The sequence below is a fragment of the Eulemur rufifrons genome, chromosome 19 (assembly GCF_041146395.1).
Source record: "Eulemur rufifrons isolate Redbay chromosome 19, OSU_ERuf_1, whole genome shotgun sequence".
In the NCBI taxonomy this organism is placed as follows: Eukaryota; Metazoa; Chordata; class Mammalia; order Primates; family Lemuridae; genus Eulemur; species Eulemur rufifrons.
Genome location: NC_091001.1, coordinates 58,768,560 through 58,795,011, shown reverse-complemented (window position 1 = coordinate 58,795,011; position 26,452 = coordinate 58,768,560). Strand labels below are relative to the sequence as shown.

The window sequence follows — 26,452 nt, the reverse complement described above, 5'->3', positions numbered from 1 at the left end:
AATATGCTGAAATAAAAAATAAAAAATAAAGGGATTTGTTCTGTAAAATTTGGATTCAGTCAAAAGACTGCACTCAAGGATCCAGAATTCCACATGTGGTCCCAAGGCCACAGGTTCTCCACCTCCAAAGAGAGGGGGAAAAATGCTTTCCTAGAAGCTGATGGGTCAGAATAAAAGAAATTCCTGTGCTATGCCTAGAGTTAGACAGGTTTAGAGTTAACAGTACTGGCACCTGGAAAGGAACTCACTGTTCTGGTAGGAATAAGATGACCATAACCGATGCTTTTGACTGTCATCTACCACTTGTGACTACGGACACAGGAGGTGGTTATCTGATAAATAACAAGTTTGCAACTCTAGGATAACTATATGTGATAATTTCAGGCATCAGAAGACATCCTGCACAGCAGAAAGTTTCAACAAAAGGCCTTTGAAATAGCCCAATATATGGTCTCCCTTAAGAAAGTAATAAAGCTATGCCTGGAAAGAGGGGAAATTTTTGCTCTTTTCTGAATGGGAGGGCCCAAATGAAGCCTGATCCTGGAACAAACTGCACAATAACCTGGCATTATAAAGGGCTATTTGGCAACTCAAGGAAGGATGATCTACCCTAAGACTAGTCCAGAATGAGTTTGGCTCTTCCTAACTTAGGGCTGGCAGTGATCCTTTTAAAACAGCAGTATTAGCACCTGCCCCACCCCTCCTCATTTTCCCAAGCCAGGTCTAGAGTGAAGAGCAGAGAGCACAAGGTAATTTCTAATTAAAAATAAACTCTAAGGATGAACTTTAGACAACTCTCCCAGCAAGGATGAAGTTTTACATGGCAGTTGCAGAATGCTGACAGGCCCAAAGAGACCTTGTCTGACGACACTAACACATTATTAGAGTCTCTCATAAGGCAACATGCCCAATCTTTGGAGTAAACTGTTAAACATATTTTGCCCATCGTCTCTCTCTCTCTACCTAGTCATTTTTCTAGGCCAAAACCACCGTGGTTTATGTGACTTTCTCCAGGTCCTTATATCTAATTTCCAAGTCTTTGCCAATATTCAAAGGTAGGGCATGACTATTATTTTCAATGTAGTTTTTCCAGAAACTACCAAGAACATTACTTAAAATTTTTATAAACACTTCTTTCTCCTCAAACTTAAAAGACCAGAATTAATGCAAAACAATGTCACTGTATTTATTTTTTAGTAATACTTTCAGAACATAGCATTATGGAAAAAGTCTTTTTACTAACTGCACAGCATTTGCTCCTGCAAAAGAAACACCGACGTCACAGTTAAAATAAAAGGAGGTTTCAAATATGACTCATAAGATCAGGCTTTGACCCAAATTTGGTCAATCTCTAGTTTTGTGATCCATTGAGCAGATCAATTAATCTCACTGAGCCTCAATTCACTCAAGCATCAAGTCAATGTAAGACACTCGCTATAAAACTTGTCTGTGTCAGACTGGTAGAGTGAGGCTCAAATGAGATAAAGTGTGTGTGAAAGTGCTGTGGAAAAATTCAAAGCTCCTAAAATTGAAAGGATTCAGCAGTTTGGGATGTTGACTATGAAATACCTTAGGGCTATAACTAATACTGTCAAATGGAGAAAAAATACAAAAATTATCCTTCCTTTTAATGAAGATCATAGATTTGAGTCTTTTCTACTTTCAAGAACTGTTTGAGGAGCAGATATAGTACTAAAAATGAAACTGGATCCTGCTCATAAAGGATAGAGGCCACAGGAAAGAAGTATTTTTAATTATATTGAAAAAGGGGAATGGAAAACTGAAACAATCTATTTTAGGTTTAAAAGCATATACTAAAAAAATTATCTTAAAGATGCTATATTTTAACTATATACTTCATAAAAATAAACTTTACCTAAGATTCTTGAAGAGACAGGGGCTGGATTTAAGGTTTGAGGAAGTAGAAGAGGCAACTTTACACATGCTTGAGAAGAAATTCTTATTACAAACCATTAATACATATTGAGGAATCATTATAGCTACTATGTACTAGGTAGGCATACTGGTAGCTAGAAGTTTATAAAAACAATCTCATTATCTCATTCATTCTCCTCTACAACTCTTTACAGTGCATTTTCCTATCCCTGTAAGGAAATTGAAATCCTTTGTAACTGAAAGTTACAAAGATCATTGATAGCAACATGAATTTTTCTAATACTATCTCATGTTGTTTCTACTATCCTGCCCTTTTCTTTTTTTCTTTTTTTTTTTTTTTGAGTTTTATTATTCAAAATATCAAGGGAGTACAAATGTTTTTGTTATATACCGCCCTTTTCTATGTAGGTTTTTTTGGTCTAATTCCATAGATTGCACTTCCAGCAACCTCACACAGGTAGCTTTTGGTTTCTTTCCTCCAGGAATGGATGAAGGTTTCCTTCTGAAACTCTCCCTCCCTCAAATCACACTTTTAAGACAAGTCACACTAAACTTCAGGGGAGATGAACAGGCCTAAAGGGGTTTCAGGAAACCTACATCAAAATTGTTTTAGTGAAGGAATGTGTTTCACCCATTAATCACAGATGAAAAGCTTAAAATACAAACACCAAATTTGTAATCGTATCACATACATCTCTTTCCGTATTTTATTTTTTCCCTTTTTAAAATTTAATTTCAAAATATTAAAGGGGTACAGATGTTTTTGTTACACGGATATATTTTATAATGCTTAAGTCAGGGCTTTTAGTGTGCCCATTACCTAAATAGTGTTCATTGTAACCAATAGACAAGTTTTTACGCCTCACCACTCCCCCTTCCTGATTTCCAATGACCTTTACATCTCTTTGGGCCCGTGTCTGCCCATTGATTAGCTTCCAATTATTAGAGAGTATATGTGATGCTTGTTTTTTCATTCCTTAGATACTTCACTTAGGATGATTGGTCTCCAGTTCCATCCAAATTGATGCAAAAGACATTATCTCATTCCTTTTTATGGCTGAGAAGTACTCCATGGTGCATATGTGTATATGCATGTGTGTGTGTGTATACACACACACACACACACACACACACACCACATTTTCTTAATCTACTCATGAACTGATGGGCACTTAGGCTGATTTCACATCTTTGCAACTGTGAATTATACTGAAATGAACATTCGAGTGCAGGTGTCTTTTTGATAAAATGACTCTTTTCCTTTAGGCAAATACCCAGTAGTGTGATTGCTGGGTTGAATAGCAAGTCTACATTTATTTCTCTATACTGTTTTCCATAGAGGTTGTACTAATTTGCAATCCCACCAACAGTGTACAAGTGTTCCTTTCTCTCTGCATCCACACCAGCATTTATTGTTTTTTGACTTTTTAAATGGCCATTCTGACACGGGTAAGATAGTATCTCATTGTGCTTTTAATTTGCATTTCTCTGATGATTAGTGATCTCAAGGATTTCTTCATATGTTTGTTGGCCATTTCTCTATCTTCTTTTGAAAAACTTCTGTTCATGTGTTTTGCGTATTTTTTAATGTGGTTGTTTGTTCTCTTCTTGCTGATTTGTTTGATCTTTCCCTATTTTAATACAAACTCTTTAATAACTATCTCTTCAACGTCATTCATGTTTATAAAGATGTTGAAATTTTTAGCAAGGAACTCTTCTTTTCAAGCAAGGAACTTCTGATGCACCTCTTCAGAGTCTAGAGTGCTATTTGGTTTGAACCTCACAGGTATAGAATAAAATATATCTTCAATAAATATTTGCTAACTGAATAAAGTATAGTTGTAGTGAAGCAGTAGTTGCTTAGTTTTTTTGATGTAGTTGTTGTTTTCCTCAGAAAGAATGACCTACAAAGAATGTATGGTGACTAAAAATTCACATTAGGGATAGTAGAGGTGTACATAGTCTTTGCTGTAAGCACCAAAGTCTTTTCCACTTTGGTTCTCCAAAATGGATAAGGAAAACCACTTTGTTTGACCTGATAGGTACATTAATGACCTTAAAAAGAATGACTGGTATTTAAGTTGCACAGAAGAAAGATAAGAAATATATAAAATCTTCCAAAGTGTTTTATGGAAATTCTGTCAAGATTTTCAGGGTAAAGGTAGTATTATAGGAAAACCCCAGTAGCAGCATTTTGACAAATGCTAATGGGATTTCTCTGATAATGTGATAGTTACGTAGAAACGGTTTAGAGCATTTTATTACCTTTTTATTGGAGCATCACATACAAAGAACTGATTTTATAATATTCCCTCAGTTCAAGACACATTGTTGAAACATTTAGTATTGTATTTTTAAATTTTTTCTCTTTCACGCCCTATTTCCAATCACACTCCCCTCACCCAACACAAGCACTCACTTTAGTGTATATTAGATGTGCCGTTTAAATGAACATTTTGTGTTTATTTATATAAAAAATGTGTTTTTGAAATATGTATAATAGTATTATCTTGTGGCTTTGTTTTCATCTATATAAATGCCATTGTATTGTTAATTGTATTATTTCTTACTTTGATGCCCCAGCATATTTATGAAATCTATATATATTACTATATTTAAATATTCTTCATCACTTATAAATGCTTGGTATATGTTGCGTATTGCATTTAATCATATATAAATACAAATTTTTAAGTTTTTACCTTGCTTATTAAAAATATATTTTTATTTTTTGATATATATTATATATACATATTTTAGGGGTTGTAAATACCAATTTTACTAATCCATTTCCCCAGTGGTGAATACTTAGGTTGCCTCTGCTCTTTGCTACCAAAAACAATGCCAAAATAAATACCCTTATAAATTTTTCCTTGTGGAAATACAGGAGAGCTTCTCTGAGGTATGGACCATCACAATGTGGCCTCAGGTCTTGACAGCAAGCCACTAGCCTACACAGCACAGCAACTTTGGATAAATCAGGAAAAGGCCAGTCAAGTTACAAAAAGTTTCTATTGGAATTTTTATTTGAATTCATTGATTTTACAAATTAAATTGAGGAGAAATTGACAACATTACAATGAACAATTGGACAACCTATTTATTAAGTTATCTCTCTCCAATATTCAGCACTTTGTTTAAATCCTTTAACAGAATTTTAAAATTTTCATCACAAAGGCCTTGCTCATTTTTTGTTAATGTCTATATAATCTATTAAAAGGTTTATTTATTTTCAACTGTACTTTCTTGATGGATATAATTAAGAGAAATGCTACTGTGTATGTTGTACCATTTTTTTAGTCTACCTATTTTCTTTCCTTTTTTTTTTTTTATTTTTCTCTGAATAAGACGTTGGGAATAATGAACATGATGGGTGACAGTGGGCATCTTTGTCCTAGCATTTGTCTTTGTCTTCTTGACTTTATTGGGAATATTTCTAAAATTTAGTCACTAAGTCTGATCTTTGCTGTGGATTTTTCACAGATGCCCTTTACCAAATTAAGAAACTTCCATACATATTGGTAATCATCTCATGTCTTATCTATATTAATTTTTCTTGAATGTAAGAATATATCTCACACTTCTTTATCTCCCCTCAGTGTTCAAGAAGGCATAGTAAAAACTCAATATTCTTAGACTGACTGTTCATTTTCCCAACAAGCCCATTGCAAAAACGTGTCAAAGCTAGGTAACAAAAAAGAATAAAAAGGAAAACAGAATGCTGTTTTTTGTACTCATTCTGGGTTTCCATTATGAACCTGGCCTTGTCCAGATGTATATGATTCTTAGTAAAAATCATGCTTCTACCTCTTGCTTAAGCATCTCTATAGTAAGAGATGTTTCTTCCCTCCTTTAAAGTTGCCAACAAACTGCATCTTCATTAAGACTGCTGCCGGCTGGGGCCTCGACTTACTGACACCCTATGGCCCGAAGAGTATCTATTCCATGGCTGAGACTTTAGAGAGATTTTAAAATTTTCCCAGATTCACACATGCCACTAATATCATAAATGACATACCTAAGGAAAGATAAACTAAATCTAAACCATGGGATTATGATGACAGAAGATGTTTAAATTGTCACAACTGTTTGTAGAGGTTCAACACTAGCATATATACATTGTAATGTATACAATGAAGATTTAGCTTCAACCTCTAGAAAATGTAGCCATCTGCAGGGCACTGCAATAAATATCTTGGCAGCTCAAGGAACCATCATTTCCAAAAGACACAGCCCAGCAGCCCCCCAAATTTTTTCCCAGCCCATTCTCCTCAGAGAATAATGTACTGTACGTTTAAGGAACAAAACGTATTCTTTACAAATTAGTATTAAATATGCACTGCATAATTTTGTACTTATTTAAAGTTTCATAAATGACCAAATGTTTAAGATTAGGGATAAATTCTTATTTTTTTCATATTTCACAGCCCATTATATCATGAAACTACCACTTCCCTATAGCTAGAATGGTTAAAAAAACAAAAAAATTGGAAATTTTTCTTAAGGTTTTAGTAGCTTATATAAAAATTCTAGCAGAATTGATGTGGATACCATCATTAAGATTTCTGGGTAGTATTCATCACTTTTATAAATGTCAGCCTTTTATTAATAAATCTGGTTGCCCAGAGACAACCATAAAGGTTCTAAATTTATTCAGAAATGGTATACTAAGTTGACAAGAACTGACAGTATTTTTGAGATGTACTGACTACCAACAAAATTGAAAGAAAATTAAAAGAGGGCTTAATAATCATAGCTGATATTCTTTTATGGAAATGCTAAACATACTAACACTGGAAGTGACCAGGAAATTTCTTCCCCATAAGAGAGAAGGGGAAAAAATATTCAGGGTTCATACATATTGATTTCTATCTGATGAGCAGCAATATTCAATAGAAACATAATGCAAGCCACAAATATGAGCCATATATGCAATTAAGATTTTCTAGTAATCACAGTAAAAAAAAGTAAAAAACAGGTTATATTTAACTTAATAATATATTTTATTTAACTGAGCGTATCAAAAATATTTTTTCAATAGGCAATCAATATAAAAATTATTAATGAAATATTTTATATTCCTTTTTTGGTAGTGAGTCTTTGAAATCTGGTTTGTATCTTACACTTACAGCATATCTTAATTCAGACTATTCATGTTTCAAATGATCAAAAGCCACATGTGGCTAGTGGCTACCACACTGGACAGCACAAGTCTAAACCATCCAGAACAGAAACTTTGCCCTAAGTCGAAAGGATGGGACCATGTGCTCTGCACACTATAAGTGTGCAATAAATATTTACTGAGATGAATGAACAAAGTAAATGAAGTGAGACAAAATCCTAAAGCAACAAAAATAGTATAACACAAGCATATAAATGGAAACATCATCCATCAAACAAACAGGATTTGGCTCTATATATAGTTAGTTCTCTGCACCAACCATCTCTAGCCTGCTATGTAATTACTGTAGTTCTTAAGTTATAGGAACAGAACTCCATGGATGAGCCTCTTGAGGTGGGAATAGGCACTGACTGAAATAATGACACTAGGGTCACAACCAGAGTAGCCAGTGAAATACATACAACAGTGTCTTGCTAAGCTCAAGTATCAGTTTTTTTATCAATGGGATAAATTCAAGTACCTAAATCACTACAACACACCATTCCACTAAACTGAAGCATAAAAGCTGCCCCCAAAGCCCAGAGAAGTGCAAGACCTCCAGCTGACAAAACAGCCTGCCCAGGACTGCTTGATTTGCCCATAGAGCAAAGAAAAGGAAAAAAGGAAGGAGGAGGGGAGCATCTAACATACTTCTTCTGCCCTGTTGTTTCTACTCCCCACGATGACAAGACCTTTGTGAGCAGGCAAGGGAGTTGAGAAGAGAGAACTCAATCTCTGCAGTCCAGGCTGCTTCACATTTTTCAGAAATTACTGCATGTTCAAACAATGGGATATTTGTCAAAGTACAACTTGATCACCAGAATTCATCTGTTTTTCATAACCACATTTGACCTAAACTGTGCTGACTAAACAAGGTACCCTGTGTTTTGCAGTCTGGAAAATGTGGCTCCCAACATCATTTTTAAACCACACTAAAACCTCTGGCCCCTAGACTACAGCCTCTTGGTAACTAAGTGCATTCGGATTAGGCCAAGGATGATGTCTGCTGGCTTCCCTTGTTACAGCAATCACAGATTTTCATTTTCAACTCATAGTTTGGTTAATTTCTTGTTTTTTTATATGTATCTATCAAGAGAGCATAAAAGACCTATAAAATTTTTTATATTTTTTCGTTTCCTATGGGCTATATACATACATATAAATTTGCATCTATAACACATAACCTTTTAATTTTTTATTTGGATATAATTTCAACTTATGGAAAAAGTATAGGAATAGTACAAAAAAAAAAATCCATGTACCCTTTACCCAGATTCACCTACTGTTAATATTTTGCTCCATGTGCTTTCTCATTTGCTCCGTACAAATCATTTTCTACATACATTTCTTTCTTAAGCATGTGGAAGTATGTTATATACATACGTCATATCTCTTTACTTCTAAATACTTCATTGTGCATTTCCTGAGAATAAGAATAACTGCTTATATAACCACAGAATACTTAAAATTTCAGAAAATTTAGTATTTTCTTAATCAACTGTCCATATTCCAATTTTGTCAATGGACCCAAAAATTTCCCTTATAGGATATTTTTCCTCAAGTAGAGGATTCAATCCAGAACACGGATCAGCAAACCATGGCCCAGGGTTCAAACTCGTCTCATTACCTATTATGTAAATAAAGTTTTATTGGAATACAGCCACAGTAATTCATTTATTTATTGTATCTGGATGCTTTTGAGCTGTAACAGTATAGTTAAGTGGTTGACAGAGAGAGATGTGATGGCCCGAAAAGCCTAAAACATTTACTATCAGGACTTTAATAAAAAAATGTTTGTGAATCCCTGGTCTAGGACAATGGACTGAACTTACTTGTCATGTCTCTTTAGCTTCCTTTAATCTGAAAAAAATTCCTCAGCTTTTCTTTATCTTTTATGACTGACATTTTTAAAAAACATCTTCTTTTTTTTCTCTTTTTCTCTCTCTTTTTTCTCTTTGTCTTTAAATAAAATTTTCCTCATTTGGGATTTCTGTGTTATTTCCTCATAAATTAGATTCAAGTGATGCACTTCCAGATCAGAATACTAACAACATAAGTAATGCTGTATCTCTTTTAAGGGATCTTATTCAGAAGCATATAATAGTTATCTGATCCTTAATTGTGATATTAATTTTGATCACCTGGTGAAGGTGGTGTCCAATTACCTTTTTGTAAAGATGGGTTTTTTTAGAGCACTTTTAGGTTCACAGTAAATATGAGAGAAAGGTATAGCCTCCCCCAGTGTGAATATCCCCCACCAATTTCTATTTTTCTCTTTTTGTTAATAAGCAGTCTTGGGGAGACACTTTAAGACCACACAAATATCCTATTCCTTACCAAGACGCCCTCATTAGATTTAGTATCTAAAATGATTCCTGCCTGAATAAATCTTTATTGTAATGATCGCAAAATGGAGCATGAAGGGTCTGATCACTTGCAAGCCAACAAATGAGTGTGCCACAGTTTCATGGATTCTGCCAGAAGGAATAAGATTTTTGGATCAGAGACAAAGGACTTTATTAATCACATCAACAGAAATAGCCAGAGTATCAGCATTTGTTTGCATCAGTTCCCAGAGTCCCAATTTCCAAAGGGCAACATGAAGAGGTCCAGATGACACCTGCACACACAGTGAATTGCACTGAAGGTGAGGAACCCTAAGCATAGGAAACCCAAATCCCTTTGTTTCATAGAAAACACTATCCCTATCTTCCAAGGCTGGAAGCACACCTGCTTTTTCTCTGATGGGAGACATTATCCCTACCTTTCAAAGCTGTTAGCTGTATAAACATCTATGAAAACATGGTCTGGAACAAACACAGTTAGTGCTTCTGCTTGCAAGATGTACAGAGACGCAAGAGACCCGTGGAGAACTGTCTCCCAACAGTCGGTACTCAGCAGTCTCCTGTAAGTAAGACCACATCACTCTCTCCCACTTATGTACGTATGTATGTACTCATTCATTCATTCCTATATCTGTTTATCATTAGTATGCACTCATGGTTTTTTATCTTTTTCCAAATGAAAACACCTATACTCATGAACTCTCCTACTTTTGTATTTTACATTATGATTTTTGAAGCCCAGCTACTTTACTGTGTTATTTAATGGAAGAAATTATAATTCTGAATTTATGAACAATGCAGAGAAATCTAGAAAGACAATATGCCATATGCAACTAAAGCTTAATGGAAGAGTCCTCAAAGCCCTCCCAAAAATCTGAATAATGGTGCAAAAAAACCTCACAGTTAGCAGCTGTAGAACATTTATTACAACCAAGTTTGGTCTGGTTTGGGCCATTCACTGTCTTATACATAACAGTGATTTCAATGGCATAATTTTATGTTAGAAGTGGAAAAAATAGTAGGCAAGTGGATTCATTTTCAGGCAAGGAAAGAAATTAATCTTACTGCTTAGAAAAGGAAAAAACTTTCCTTTTCCGTACAGTAACTATGGTCATCAGGCTTCCTGACACTGTCATATAAAAACTAGGAGTAAAGAATTGTTAAAATGTGCACCAAAGGCAACTCTGAAGAAAAAAAGACTTTTTGAAAAGGTAGCCTAAAAAAATGTAGAAGGCCTTCCCACCCCCACTCCTATTCCCAATTATTACTGACAGGAAACCAGGTCTAGCCCCTGATTGGGAATGGAAGGAGAAAAACCATGGTTGATTAGGTGTATAAAGTTTATGTATTTATTATATATCACATTAGGGGACAATATAAAATACTGAGTAAATAACGCTGATAAAGTGCTTACAATAGGTCTTCACACACAGCATAATAAACTTAGCTGCTTTGATAATAATGACAACTGATGGACGAAAGAATTTATATCTAGTTTTTAGAGTTAATTCCACTATTTACTGCTTATATGACTTTAGGTGAGTAACTTAAGGGCTATTCTGTAAAAAGAGTCGGCTAAAAGAAAGGGTACACAAAAACCCTTCTCCTGCTGACATTTTATGATTTTTAATCTCTCGATTAGAATTTTTTAAAGGTAACATTAAATGCAGGTGAGTTGTGGGAGAAAGCATACTGGCTTTCTTGCGTAATTTCTTACACCTGTGTATCTACGTCAACATATTCATTAGTCTGGTTCCTGGTCTCCTATTCCTTCCTCATTGCATTTTTAAAAAGTTCTTTTTATAATATGAATATTTGGTGAGTAGGGGTGGAGTATATGCGAGTTGAGAGAAAAAAATCTTAAAGCTTTACTACACTCCAGGTACTACGTCAGGTGCTTTTACATATATTCTTTCATTTCATTCTCATAGAAACACTGTGAGACGAATACTATTATTTGCATTTTTAAAATGGAAAAATTGAGGGCATTAAAAGTTAAGTAATATATATAAATCAAGATTCAAGTATATCTTATTTGCTCTTGATTTTTAAAAACCACCATGTTGACTAGAAGTCATTTGATTTCTAATTTTAATTGTTTTAAAATTATAAAAGAATTTAGCATGTTTGTAAAACTTTTTATTCTTTGAAGCTACTGTTTTCTCGATCAACAGAAATAAGCTCAGAAGGAATGCAACTTTTACACTTTGGCTTCTCCACTCCTTTTCTTTCTGAAATATAGAATGATGCCTAAAGATGTAATAGCCATCTTACAAGCATAAGGACAAAAGCCACATGCTAAAGACAGAGGACTGGAACAACTAAATTTAGAACCTAGGTCTTTGATGACAGTGTGGAGCCACCATACCAACACTGAATTGTCTATATCTCGACATATCATGTTATTTAAAAAATAAACTCTATATTTGTTTAAATCATTATACTGGGTTTTATTTACATACAGTTAAATGCAATCTGAACTGCTACAAAGGTCAGCACTAAACATCATAAATGATTTCATTTTCATATCCTAAAAAATATGTCGACACTTCTTATACTTTAATTCAGGGCAATGAGAAATCCCTAACCTTAATTAATAACACTCCAGGCCAATGAACAATATTAATCCCAACCGAAATAGGTCTCTATTAATTTTTCATATAATACTTTCTTGAGGTATTTTAAGTATTCATTCATTCATTGTACAATTATTTATTCAACTCCTTCCATGTGGTAAGAATTACACAGAATTCTGAGATTGCAAGAAACTCTAGTTAAAGACTCTGAAATAAAAAAAAAAATAAGATAGATCCTGCCTACATTCCCTGAGAAAATCTTGGGTTTGGGCAGGCAAAGGGACTGAACTTCTACTTCAGTATTAAGGTCCCAAATTATTTCTCCTCTAATCTGTTGGTTTGGGTTGTAGGAATCTGAGAAAGTAGAGAATCCAACACAGTCCCAAACTCAGCTTTTTCAAACTCCCACAATTTAAAATAAATCAGTTATATTCATAGGTTAAAAAAATAAACTCTTCATTATACCCGCTGTAACCAACCATAAATAAATATGAGCTCCAGATATGGCATTGGCTTCTGGTAAGAAATCATTTTGCTAAATGCAATTTACATAACTGTCTGAATGACCAAATTCCCCTATAAAACAAAAGAAAACTACTTTTCTCCCCTATATGATCTTTTGTTGTTTAGATCACAAGGCACTGGCTGCAGTTATTTATTGCCCCCTTCATAGTATTGATAACTATTGGGACAATTATTAAACTAGGTATCCAGGATAGAACTCATCTTAGGCAAGCAAAAAAACCCTGAAAATTAAAAAATTTAACAATAAATAAACAAGGCAGTTATAACCAAAATAGGTTGTAGGAGAAAAAATGTGGAAATAGGAAAAGGAAGACAAATGTATAAGAGATCTGACTGGACATCTGAGATTAGAGAAAGTAAGTTATAAACGCCAAATCCAGAGATCTCAGTAATGGGAGAAATTTGGCATAATTTAGAAGAGTGGACATCAAGAGAAAGAGAGAAGTATGTTTCAGGAAAGAGAACTGCCTGTGCAAAGGCATCACTGTGAAAGCACAGGGTATATCTGGAGCATAGAATATGAGCAGGCAGGAGGAAAAGAGCAACTAGAAATGTGGTGAGAGAGTTAAGCCAAGGATAGAATATGGAAGACAATACAACACCATACAAAGAAATTTACTTTATACTGAGAGCAATGAGAAACTAAAGTGTTTAAGCACAGTCTTGATACGATTAAAATTGTATTTAGAAGGATTACTGGGTATTATATGGAAAATGAATTGTTTCTTGCTTACATTTTCAGAGCTTGAAAAGAAGTCATCATATTATTGTAGTGTATTATTAAAGTTGTTTATGTGAGGTATTATTATTAAAAAACAGTTAAGCACACTTGAGAAGTTCAATCTTCCCAAAGTAATCATTTTGAAAAACAAATGCAAGCATGTCTAGAAATTAAAAAAAAACTCACTCCATTTTTTTCCCTCTTGTTTCATTCAAGGCCAAATGATACGTATGCCCATGGGTAATAAGGTCACCGGGTTAAAAGAGCAATATGACAATTATAAAAAGTTAGATTACAGCTACTACAAACCCCGGGCCCATTAGCCCATAATGCAGGAAAGTTATCACTATAAATGGCTTTTCCTGAGTCCTTATCTAAGCAGTGCACAAAGTATCTCACCCTCAGTTTTTTCACTATGATCTATGTAGTGTTTATGCCTATCTAACCTCACCAGGCACCAGTGGGTCAGTGAAACTAGGAGGCAGTGAGATATGGCAGGAGAGTGATGAGACAACCTGTTAAGCGTCAGAGATGGACTAGAAGTTACCACATATTTCAGGGTAAAACTTTCCACATTAAAAAAATATCTCTAAAGAAAATACTTAAAATATATTCTTACTGCTCAGAAGTACTCAAGATCACCATGGAAACAAACCAGAAAGCTTCCAGCTCTGTTCTAACAGTGCAAGTTGGCTCCTTCAAGGTGCAATTTGCATTTGTCTTAGATAGTGTGGAATAGCACGTGAATATTTTGAGAGGGTAAATAAAGTCCATTTAAGATGAAAACAAAACAATAATTATAAAAAGGATCAAAGGATGAGGGTCAAAATACCAGCTCCTGAAATATTAAAATCACTTGAAGTTCTTAAAAATTTCAAGTTTATAAGCATCAGAATTCTTCTCTAAAACCAATGATATCCCAAAATATTTGAAAATGGCACCTACACATTTCAAATTACTGTTCTCAGGAAAGTTTTTCCATTAAAAGCTCAATGTTCTTTTCTTATTTCCCAATGAAAATTTATATATTTCAAATAAACATGACAGATTAAAAAAGAAAAAGTCCTCCTCTGGTCTTTTACAAAGCAGCTTTTCTTTAGATCCACTAAATTATAAATGTATTAAGAGAAGAAAGTATACTGATCATCTTTGTATCTTTCAGTGTATTAGGACAGGCTGACTTAAAGTTTAACATGTTTATTTTTTTTGTAGATCTGCTCATAATGTACTTGAATATACTATTAATAATATGAACTGTAAAAAGTGTTTCCACATTTGAAACAGGAGGTCTCCCCCCTTTTGTTTTTTTAACACATCAGTTGATGAGACTAGTGTTCCCTAGAAATACAGCTCCAGAAACAACTTTCAGGATCATCCAATGACATGACTTTGGCAATGCTGGAATTTTATATTCACAATTTCTCATCACTGGTAAAATAAAGTATTATTTCCTTCTCTCTGTAATACCATCTTTGGAAATATCAAATACAAGCAAACTTATTCACCAACTCTAATCACCTAGAATTTTGCATATGGGTACTTCTCATTTGTCTTAATTTCTAGCATAGGAATAGTAAAGGACCCTATTTGTGCTTGTACCCAAACCAATTTTAATGTTAACTCCAAGGGTCTCTGTGAAAAATTAAAAGAGTTCAAATAATAGATTTTTACCATAGTTATGTAAAATAAATTCAAGTCAACCATTCCAATATTTAAAATAGAATCCGAATAGTTCTAAAACAAAAACCCAGGCTACAGGAAATAAGTCAATTTTAAGCAACACTTAAAAAGCCAGTTGCAGCTCCATTTGCTTATTAGCTTTCTCTGCCATATGCTGGTGAGAAGCACCGGCAAAAATGCTGTGAGACTGATGTGTATCTTTTTTTCATCTGCCAATCAATTATTTTAATATCAAGATAAAACAGAAATGTTTCTCTATTTTTAAAAAAGTATCTCATTATTTTAAACAAATCAAATCAACTATCAAAAATACACCCAATCCTTCAGATTTGCTTTAAGTCTCTGTTCCAATTCTTACTGCTAAATTTATTTGGTTATTAAATAGCAACAGTGCCTTCTAATAAAAATGTAGGAATGAAAATCCTAAAATCTTCACTCTGGTGTCAACAAAGGAACTATTTCATGACATGACTCAGAGTGAGGTAATCTCTACCTAATGAGGCAGTTTCCCCATATCTAAAGTCACTTATTTAATGTAATCAAATTTGTAAAATACCACGAGACTGCAGAGCAAAGTGTTATATAAAATCCAAGGTGATATTGTTATAAATGTATATAAACGAGAACCCTTCAACTACTACTATTCAAAGGGATCTTGAAGTCTAACATTGAGAATGCTAAAACTAATCATTTTTCTTTAATTCAAAACTCCAGTAGTGTTTTTAATTCTCCAATTATTTATTTCCCAAGTGCTTTAATAGTCAATTGCTACCAAACTTCTTTAGGTATTAATTTCATTAAAAAATTCCCTTTTCCTTAACACCTCAGAAACATGTCACTTCGAGCTCCTTATGTCTGTTCCTTTTCCACTCTCCAAATCCTTGTTGTTATCTGTAGTTACATGATCATGGTTTTTGTAGCTTCTTCTAGCCTCCAGTGCAGACCATGCCAGTAGAAATCTTCAGATTACAGGGGGAGAAACATGTTCTAGGAAGATTCCTGCCCACCCTACATCATTCAACCCTCAGCCCCTATCATAGCCATGAAGGACTGTAAAGAGATTGTAGGTAAATTCTAGCTCTGCTGCTGATTCACTTTTCCTAATTATAGTCAGGTCCTTAAAAAGAGACATTACTAAAAGCAGATAAGAAGAAAAATATTCTGAAATGTAACACAATTAATTATGATCTGGGACATCAATTACTAACGACTCTCATTATTATTTCTAAATCTCTGCTCTGAATCCTTTTCAGTAGAAGAATTCAAGGGACAAAACTATTAGTTTAGCTGCTGAGGCTTATTCCTAACAGAAAAACAGGTCATCGGCTTGCCATATATAAGGGCTGCTTAGGGAATAAAGATTTATGACTGTACAATTCACAATTGCAAATATATGAAATCAGCCTAAGTGTCCATTGACACATGAGTGGATAAAGAAAATGTGGTGGGAATACACACACACACACACACACACACACACCATGGACTACTACTCAGCCAGACAAAAGAAATGAAATAATGTTATTTCCAGCAACTTAGGTAGAACTGGAGACCATCTTCTTCAAGTGGAGTATTTTAGGATTGGAAAACAAATGCTACATGTTCTCACTAATAAGCGGGAGCTAAATGCTGGGTGAACATGGACACAAAAGGCATAAAGGACATTGGAAACTAAGAAGGGAGGAGGTTGGAATGGGGGTGAGGGGTAAAAATTTACCTGTTGGGTACAGTGAACACTGTCCTGGTGGCAGGAACACTGAAAGCTCTGCATTACAGAGTGTATCCATGTAACAAAAACTTTTGTACTCCCTTAATATTTTAAAATTGAAAAAAATAGAATTCTAGGGAAAAAAAGATTTATGACACAGAAATAAGGTCATTTTGAAATATGCTTTTAAATTTAGATTTTGCCAAGACTTCCAAATCTAAGAAAAAGACAAGGTGGTAGGGAGTTTGTAAGAGGCTTATAAAAGGAGATATTCAATGGAATTAGAGTAAGCTATTCTGGGGCAGTGGTCTATAGTCAATAGATACTTGAAACCTGACTCAGCCTGTACTTCCCTGCAGATGAGGGATTCTTTCTGGGTCTATGGATAAGAGTGTGGGAGTTAAGGAAGCCTCTGAAATTCTAAGCCAAATATCACACACATGTACATATGTGCATTTTGTCTGGTGAAAGGGTTCACAGCTTTCATCAAATTCTCAGGGCCCCTTGCCTAAGAAAATTTAAGAGAAATACTGCACTTGCTGGAGCTTTTATAATAATGAATTCACTGTACAATGACATTCTGCATTCCCTTATCTCTTGGGTTATTGCACAGTCTCCTTAAGTGATTGGAGGATTATTAGATAAAAGTGAGGTTCTTATGATTCATGTATTACTGGGGGGGTGCTGCTTACTAAAAAATCCATATATTGTTATAATTGCTATCCCTGAATCCAAGATGTCAGAAATCTTTAAAATAGCTTTTTTTAATCATAACAAACATGCACAAAAGTACATAAATCAAAGGTGTACATTTTGTCAATTCTATTTAAATCTACAAATTTAAACTGTTAATGAGAAGTGATATAGAGAGCTGGAGAACAAGATATCACAAGAAAGTAAGGTAAGATAATAAATGAAACCCACAAACTAGGGGCATGGATATATTTACAGGTTTGCCCCTCCAGTATCTTTTAATGACACCCAAGCTGCTTATTAAGGGGTGTAAATACATCCCTCCAGAGACAGAAGGGTAAAGAGTAAACTTGGAGAAGACTCAGATATCCTAATGTATAAACGAGCTTAAAATAAATGCAAACCTTTGTCCAAATTGATTGGGTTTGAGGATTGGGGCCTATAAACATGGCAGACAACATTGAGTCAATAAAGTTTTTAAATATCTATAAGACAGACTAGTTTCTGTCTTCATTAGACACATAGTCCATCCATCATTTTAACTACCACTACACTATGTACAAGAACCTCAGATTATTACTATTGATCATTTCCTTAACAGTAACATTTTTAGTTTATATTGTTTTTCCCCTTTTAAAAATATTTTTTCTTTAATGACTACAAAATGATATCTTATATCCTGCCCCTTCCCTACCCATACCTAAACTGTATGTGAAAATTTAACCATATAAATTGCTTAAAACAATTCCATAAAATACACCTACCTTTTCCCTGCACATTTCCATTGCATTATTATATCAAGGACCAAGTCTCAATTAACCACTATCTGACCCTTGTTCACTTTCTTCCCTCCCCTCCCCCTGCCAAAGTTTGCCCTTCCTGCCAAAGTTCAGCACTTCCTAGAGAAGTCTCACTGCCTGTTTGATATTGTACTTCACTTTAGTCACCAAAGGAAGAATTTACAGGTGCTTGGCCCCATCTATAAGACCATGACCGAAATCTGACCTCCTGTTACAATACGTGAACTCCTGCCCTGCTGATAAGGCTGGCAGATATAAGTAGGATTTTTCAAATAATCCTTTGGGAATTTATAAGCAGCACAGCCATAAAAGGGGGGTGAATGGAAGGTCGGTTTCACTAAAAATAATAAATATTGCCATGTTTATTCAAAGTGTGCCTTGTTATCCTCCAGGCCAAAAGTTCAGATAAACACTATTGTAAATGACAAAATATTAGAACTTTTTGTTACTTATGTTATGATCCTTCCGTTGGATACCAATAGAACTGTTTTCCCTCGTATAAGTCCTAGCCCTGATATTGTATAACACTGCCTGAGACTAGAATACTGGATTCATTTGCAGGTCTAAAGGTCAAAATCAAAAACATTTATTGAGTATTATATATTAATACTAAGTGCTAAGGGTTGGGGCTAAAAAAAAAAAAAAAGATGAACATATATGAAACCTGCCCTAAAAGAGCTTACAATCTATTGAGGAAAAAGAACACATTTAGCATATGATGATATAATATAGTAAGCACTAATATAAATATACACTGGATCCTATAATACTGTGACGAAGTGGGTCCACTGAGCTCAACCTGGAACATAAGGAAAATATGCTGGAGGACACAAGTATAAGATAAGTAAGAATCAGTAAAATAAAAAGAAATGGAAGTAGTAATTCAGGCAGAAGGACTAGCATAAGGAAAGAATGAGAGGCATGGTACAATCAAAGAATTGAAAGCATTTTAGTGTCATCAAAGCAAGGTAGTAAGCAGCAGGTAATATGGATGGCAGATGATGTAAAACTTTTTATACTTCTATATATTATATTTTCTTTTATATTTTTGTATTTTACAGGTGATCAATTAGAGAATTTTAAGCAGATAACATATGTCAGATTTGTATGTTAGATTACTATGACCATAGTGAGAATTGAGTTAAGACTTTAAGATATATGGTAGGGAGAACAACGAACGAGAATGTTTTCAATAATTCGAATGAGATTCTGAACTAGGGCAATAATTTTAGGATAAGGAAGAAGAGATAGAGTAAAACTATAATTAGGAGATAAATATTTTCAAGATTTGCAGATCTGGATGTGGTACTGAGAAAAAAAGCAAGAGTTTAGATTTCTGGCTGATGACTAGATGAGTGATATTGTTATTACCTGAGATCACTGGAAATTCAGATGGGGGGTGGCAAGAGATAATGAGTTCATTTTGAAACATACAGACATACAGCATTTGTACTGCCTGTGGAATATCCGAAAGGTTAGGTTCAGTAGACAATTATATACACAAGTTTGAAGCTCAGAGGAAAGCAGACGAGTGAAGACATAACTTTGAAAGTCATTAGAATTTCAAATCATGACAGTAGATTATATCATTCAAGAAAGGTAGGAGACAAGAGAAGTGGGACAAGGGTAGAATCCTGGGAACAATGAGGGACACTAAGAAGAAGCAAAGCCTACAAAGATCAAAATAGGCAATAACTATCAAAAAGGCTGGTAGAGAAGAAGAAAACCATATTGTAAAAGAACACAAAGAGGTCAAGAGTTATAAAGCAAAAAATGATCAACAAAGTCAAAGTCAAAAGGTCCAGTAAGATACAGAGTTATTGTTTGGAAATAGAATCTTTGAAAAAAAAAAGATACAGATTCAGAGTAGTCGTATAAACAGAAGATGAGAGAATGAAGAGTGGAGAAGTAGATAACGAGTATTAGAATGGAAAGGAATGAGAGAGCTATAGTTTATTTTCCCACAGTCCCCATTTCTCTATTCCTAAATCCTCTTTTCTTAAGGCTTAACATTAATTAGAAAATCAGAAAAATTATATTACAAACATTTATATTAAGTAATCTAGTTTTAAATATCTTTATAATTAACATTATGAGGAGCTATCCTTTACCATGCAGTAATACAAATTAGTGACTTGTGAATGGGGAAACAAACAAAGAGAAGTGACAAATTACAGCCCCCAAAAAGCTATGAAAAGAGACAGCACTAGAAGTTATACAGGCTCTGGCCCTTTCTTTAGCAAAGAAGTTATTTCAGTGTTTATTTAAAGTCCCTATAGGTCTGGAAGACCAATGTCTAAAAAATAAACATATATTCCCCCCAAAACAGAACTGAGTTTCTACTCATAATTACACCTTTTAAAACTAGGAAACACTGTGAATGGGGGAAGAGACCTATTTCTGCCATATTAACAATGCCTTACAAATTGTTATAGAAAATTTATAAATATCAAATATTTTAACATTTCAGAACACTACTGTGTAGAATTTATTTTTAAATGGGCAGTTTAAAGTCCTCCTGCCTTTCTAGAGCTTATCATTTCTAAATAATTACCAGTATGCCCTAGCTTCTACACAGTTTAGGACTATATAGTCATTGCACAATTAAGAATGTATACATTTTTAAAAACAGTAAAATTTGTATGTTGATGAAAGAGACTAGAACTCCTATCTACATGTCTATACTTTATGCCATATACTTTTGGAAATACCAATACTTTGTCTAACCATCAGCATCAGAGATATAGAATGTTCACCAGATAACTGCCATTTATTAAATGTCAATTAAATGGCAGAGACTAAGTTCAGCACTATTTATTCAATATCTATAACTGCACTAAGTAGGTAATTATTATCCCATTTTATATATGAGAAAACTAGCATAACACCATACAGGAAAATTGCCTTCCATGAAACTTAGGAACCGACCCCCACCCACCCATAGCACGCACAGCAGGAGGTGAGTAGCAGGCGAGTGAGCAAAGCTTTGTCTGTATTTGCACCTGCTCCTGCTCCCTCATCTGTGGAAAATTATCTTCCGTGAAATCAGTCCCTGGTGCCAAAAAGGTTGGGCACTGCTTCCATACAATGTGCAATTAAATTATTTCAATATTCTTATAAAGAGTATTCAACACTCACTATTAGAATTTTCACATGAGGAAAATCTGTTATATTTTCATATCATAAAATCTTAATAAAGATTATAAAAACTAGCATACACATAGTGATGAGATATAGTGCTGTCATATTATAGTCATTCAAAGAATGTAACTTCTCCCCTGGTACATTGCAATTATTTTAAAGTATAAATCCTTGACACTTTTTTATACATCCTTGCTTCTTCAAATCCATTTCATGAAGAAAATAAGTTCAATAAGTATTTATTGAACAAGTAAACAAATAATAAGATTTGAGTCAGCATGTGTTCAAACAAAGGTACTGGGCTGTTTAGTTACCACTTATTTATTTATTCATTCAACTAATATTTACTGAGTACCTATTATATGCCAAGTACTGTTATTGGTACTGAGGATATACCATTGAACAAAACAAACTACCCATTTGCATAAGGCTTATATTATCTGAAGGAAAAAATGCATTTGATTTTTCAATTATGAGGCTTACTATAAACCTTGGAACTGGATGTGAGTAAATATGATTCTTTTTCTATAGACAATTGGTTTAAATACAATAACTGTGAACTCTCGTATCCATACATACTATTGAAAAGACTAAACAAAATCATGAAGCATGGAAGCCAGATGATAAGGGAGAAAGGAGGAAGTGTGTGGCAAAGGAGAAATGCATACTAATACATATGTGAGTTCTACACAACTTTCAAGGGACAGATAACTCCTATCTTACATGTCATTTCATAAAATAGACAAAAAAATGAAGAGATGTCTTCTTTTGAAAAGTTTCCGTTCATGTCCTCTGCCCACTTTTTGATAGGGTTGATTTTTTCTTGCTGATTTTCCTGAGTTCTAAATAGATTCTAGTTACCAGCCCTTTATCGGATGTGTAGCATGCAAATATTTTCTCCCATTCTGTAGGTTGTCTGTTTGCTCTCGTGATAGTTTCTTTGGCTGTGCAGAAGCTTTTTAATTTGATCGCTAAGTGCACATATAGGAATAACATTTATGGGGCGTCGGGCAGATGGGAGGAGGGGGGAGGGGATGGGTGTATACATACATAATGAGTGCGACGCGCACCGTCTGGGGGATAGACATGCTTGAAGCTCTGACTGGGGGGTGGGGGGGGGGGCAAGAGCCATATATGTAACCTAAACATTTGTACCCCCATAATATGCGGAAATAAAAAAAATTTAAAAATAAAAATGAGAAGAATAATCAAAAAAAAAGGAGAGAGGTTCAACCCATTTTGATAAGGCCTAAATAACACTGACTTACAAACCACATAAGGACAACACATACAAAAAAGAAAATTATAGGCCTGTGTTAGTTATGAACACACATACAGATATGAACAATTTTTTTAAAAGCAACAATAGAGCTAAATTCCATAGGATGCTATAAAAGTAGTAATACATGTCCATCAAATTCAGTTTATCTAAAGAATGCAAGTATGATTTAACATCTGAAAAAAAATCTATCAATGAAATTCACCATATTCATGAACTACAGGATAAAAACCATAGGATTATATTAACATATGTGGAAAAAATTCAATAAAATTCAACACTCATTCATGTTTTTTCAAAAAGAGTTATGGAGAATCTAGGAATAACTAAAGAATATTTATCAAAAACCTACTGTAAACATCAGTTAATGAAAAAACTTTAGATACATTCTCTGTAAGATTAGAAATTGGACAAGGATGCCCACTATCACTTTACTGAACAACAAAGTAATGATGATTCTAGCCAATACAATAAGACAATAAAAAGAACAATGAGATATATGAATAAGAAGAAAACAAACAAAAGTCAATATCTGCAGACAATATGACTGACTACACAGAAGACCTAATGTGAACCAAAAACCACTATTATAACTAATAAAATAGTTGAGCAAGGTTGACAGATGTAAGATCATCTTATGAAAATCTATAGTGTTCCTTAATAACTAATTAGAAAATAGTAACAAAAACTGTAAGCATTTTGCTAGTAATCTAACAAAGAATGCCCATGTCAACATGGGGAGAAAAGGGCAATTCAATTAAATACTTTTTAAAAACTTATTCTTCCATGAATGGGATGACTTAGCATTATAAAGTTGTCAATTCTTCCCAAAATTTATTTATAAATTCGGTCAATTCAAATCAAAATTCTAGAAGGACTTTTTATTTAATAAATTCAAACTGATTTTAAAATAATATGGAAAAATAACGGTGTATTAATAGCTAAGGCATTTCTAAAGAAAAGAAATGAGAAGGGATTTGTTTTATCATATATTTAGATATATTATAAATCAACTATAACAACAACAACAAAAAAGATCAGAAACAGACTCATGTAAATATGGAAATTTAGTATATGCCAGAGATACTAAAAGAAATCACTGGGAGATTATGCAGCAGGTAGGATTGGTAAAACTGAATTAATCATATAGAAAAAAATAAAGCTAGATCCCTACCTCATACTATATAGAGTGGTAAACCCAAAATGGATTAAGAGGAAAGTGTGAATGGAAAAATATTAAAGGTAATATAAGTGAAATATTCTGTGACATTGGAATACAGAGGGTTATTTTTTTTTTTAAAAAAAAAAAACAAGACTCAAAAATTATTAACTATCGGGTTAAAATTGGTAGACTTGATTACATCAAAATTAAAGATCGCTGTTTCATCAAAGAAAACATAGACATAGTTTAGAGTCTGGTAACATGCTAGAACAAAAGACATTTGCAACATCCTAAACTGTCAATATCTACAATATAAGGAATTTCTAGCAATTTCTCTTTCCAGAAAAGAGGGACAAAAATAAGAAACCTAACATAAAAATTGAACAAAAGTTAAAAATAAGCATTTTGTAGAAGAAAAATCTCCAATGATTAGTAAGCCTATGAAGAGAAGCAAAGTTTTTACCAGTAATCAGAGAAATGCATATTAAAATAAAGTAATTCAAAATCTATCAGGTTAGCAAAAATTAGAAATTAGTAAAATTAAGTATTATACCTTACGACACAATTCTACTCCTAAGTAGAAACTCACACACAAGTTCATAAGAGAGTGCTATTTGTTACAGCAGAATACTAGAGACAATTTAAGTTATGGTTAATTAAAACATAGCAAATACAAACCATCAATTAACTATCATGCAATAGGAAGAGAAAATGAGCCAGATATATACACTTTAACAAGGATAGATATTTAAAATAGTGCTGAATAAAAAATATAAGAAATAGAACTAGATCAATAGCACAATACCATTTGAATAAATTAAAAACACATACATATACAAAATCACTATATATTTTTCAAAGACACAGATATATCCATGACCATACATTAAACATATTAGAGTTAGTAAACTTGGAGATAAAAGACATTAGGGCTTGTGAATAGAGACTGAATTGAAAAACATAATATAATACAAGAGGAGCCCTTGTACAAAATGATAATAGTGTATCACAATCTAAGATGTATATTATTTATTTAATTATCCCTAGATGAGATTGAAAAAAATTGTCTTCTTGTTTTAGATGCTTTGATACAATTCAATCTACATTTGACTTCATCTATAGATAAGAAGGAATGATAGATAGAGAGACAGGGAGTGCATAGGGAGAAGAGAAACAGAGAGAAAAAAAGAAGAAAAGAGGAAGAAGCGGAAGGAGAGGGAAAGGAAGAGCAGAGGAAGCTACTAGATCTTTTCTCAAACTAATAGAAACTACCACAAAATACTTCAGCCCATAAAGTCCATGGATCAGTGTCCCAAATTATCTCGAGTAATGATTAAGTGACACTATGTTAAATATACGAAGAATGAAAATGGGAACAGAGTGGACAATAAGACATACTTGAACATATCAAAAACAACCTGATACAAGCTTCACTGAACTCTGCTATAAAAAATATCACTTTGGGGCTTCTCTCACTAATTTATGTTTGTTGATACTATAGTTTAATTTTTTTATTCACTTTGTGTGTATCTGTTTGTCTTCATATGGGTATACTACCAAGATGGAGAAAGGAGTCATTTTTTAGAATATAATACCCATAATATTCCCCACCCCCCAGAGAGGTTCCTTTTTCTATATGCTTTATATGACAAAAGGAATAATAGTCATCAGAAATTGAAAATTAGAACATTTTCACAAATACTATTTTAATGTGTAAATATGGGCTATTGTTATTTAAATAAGTACATTATTAAATTAAAAACAGAAATCTGAACATGAGTATTTCTAGTTATAAGCTACTAATTTGTTGACAACTGATAGAAATGTCACTAGCTATAGCGTATTACATAACAGACATAAATAAAAGATTCAAGAAGCAAGAAAAAAATACTACTTTTTATAAATAATGCTGCTTAAACAACAATAGTTTCTCATTCCCCACTCTTAAAAATACATAAAAACTACTAAAAATGAGAAAGCAGAGTTTTGAATTTAATATACATCTTTATTAGTCAGAACCAAATAAAGACTCACCAGGACGGAATATATGTGTAGACATCGATAAACAGGAGAGAAATCCACCAAATCTTGGGCCCCAGGTACCTGAAAATACAAGATTATCACAAAAAATTCAAAGAAAGCTATTACGAGCAACTGCATTCACTTTTACTCCTCAAGCATTTTGTTTTTTTAAAAGTTCTAGCTTCAAAGTTAGAAATACAAAACAAACAAACAAAAAAACATATGCTCCAAAAGATCTAGTTCTGGTATTTTAGCCATGGGATTAATAAACTGTAAAGATACACCACAAGGCTGAGACAAAGCCCACAAGCATGGATAGGCGAGAAGAGAAACAGATGGCACTAATCCTGTATCTGCCTTTACAGGTACATCTTGGGCCATGGGACTCCAACGGGAAAGTAAGAATGGGGGAATGTGACGTCTATGACTTGACTTTGCCTTCTAAGATACATGTTAGTTTACATAAAAAACTAAGTTTCAGTATCAAACCCAAAACTTGGCACACAAGATGATTAAATGGCTTGCCATTCAACTTTTGAAGGGCACAAGAATTAGCACACAATCAGAATACAGAAATATGCTGGGAAGAGAGGAGAGATTATGTGAAAAATAAGATAATGAATGGAAAAGCCAAATCCACAAGTAATCACAACATATTATAACATGAATAATGCATGTCAATTAAACCTAGACCTCAAAAGAGAAAGTAAAAGAAAAAATATCAGGTAAGAATTAAAGTCTAG

The 26,452-nt window shown here is 33.6% G+C and overlaps 1 protein-coding gene across 7 annotated transcripts in view; it reads right to left on the bottom strand.

The window, feature by feature from the left end:
- The window catches only part of EXOC6B (exocyst complex component 6B), a 563,953-nt gene that overhangs the window by 277,485 nt on the left and 260,016 nt on the right, over positions 1–26,452 (bottom strand). For all 7 annotated transcript variants that reach the window (XR_011236208.1, XM_069494964.1, XM_069494962.1 and 4 more), the window contains one exon: positions 25,722–25,790. Coding sequence is in view for 6 of the 7 variants with exons in the window: in XM_069494964.1 (XP_069351065.1) it covers positions 25,722–25,790 (69 nt within the window). In the remaining variant the exon portion in view is untranslated. The remainder of the gene's footprint in view (positions 1–25,721; positions 25,791–26,452) is intronic.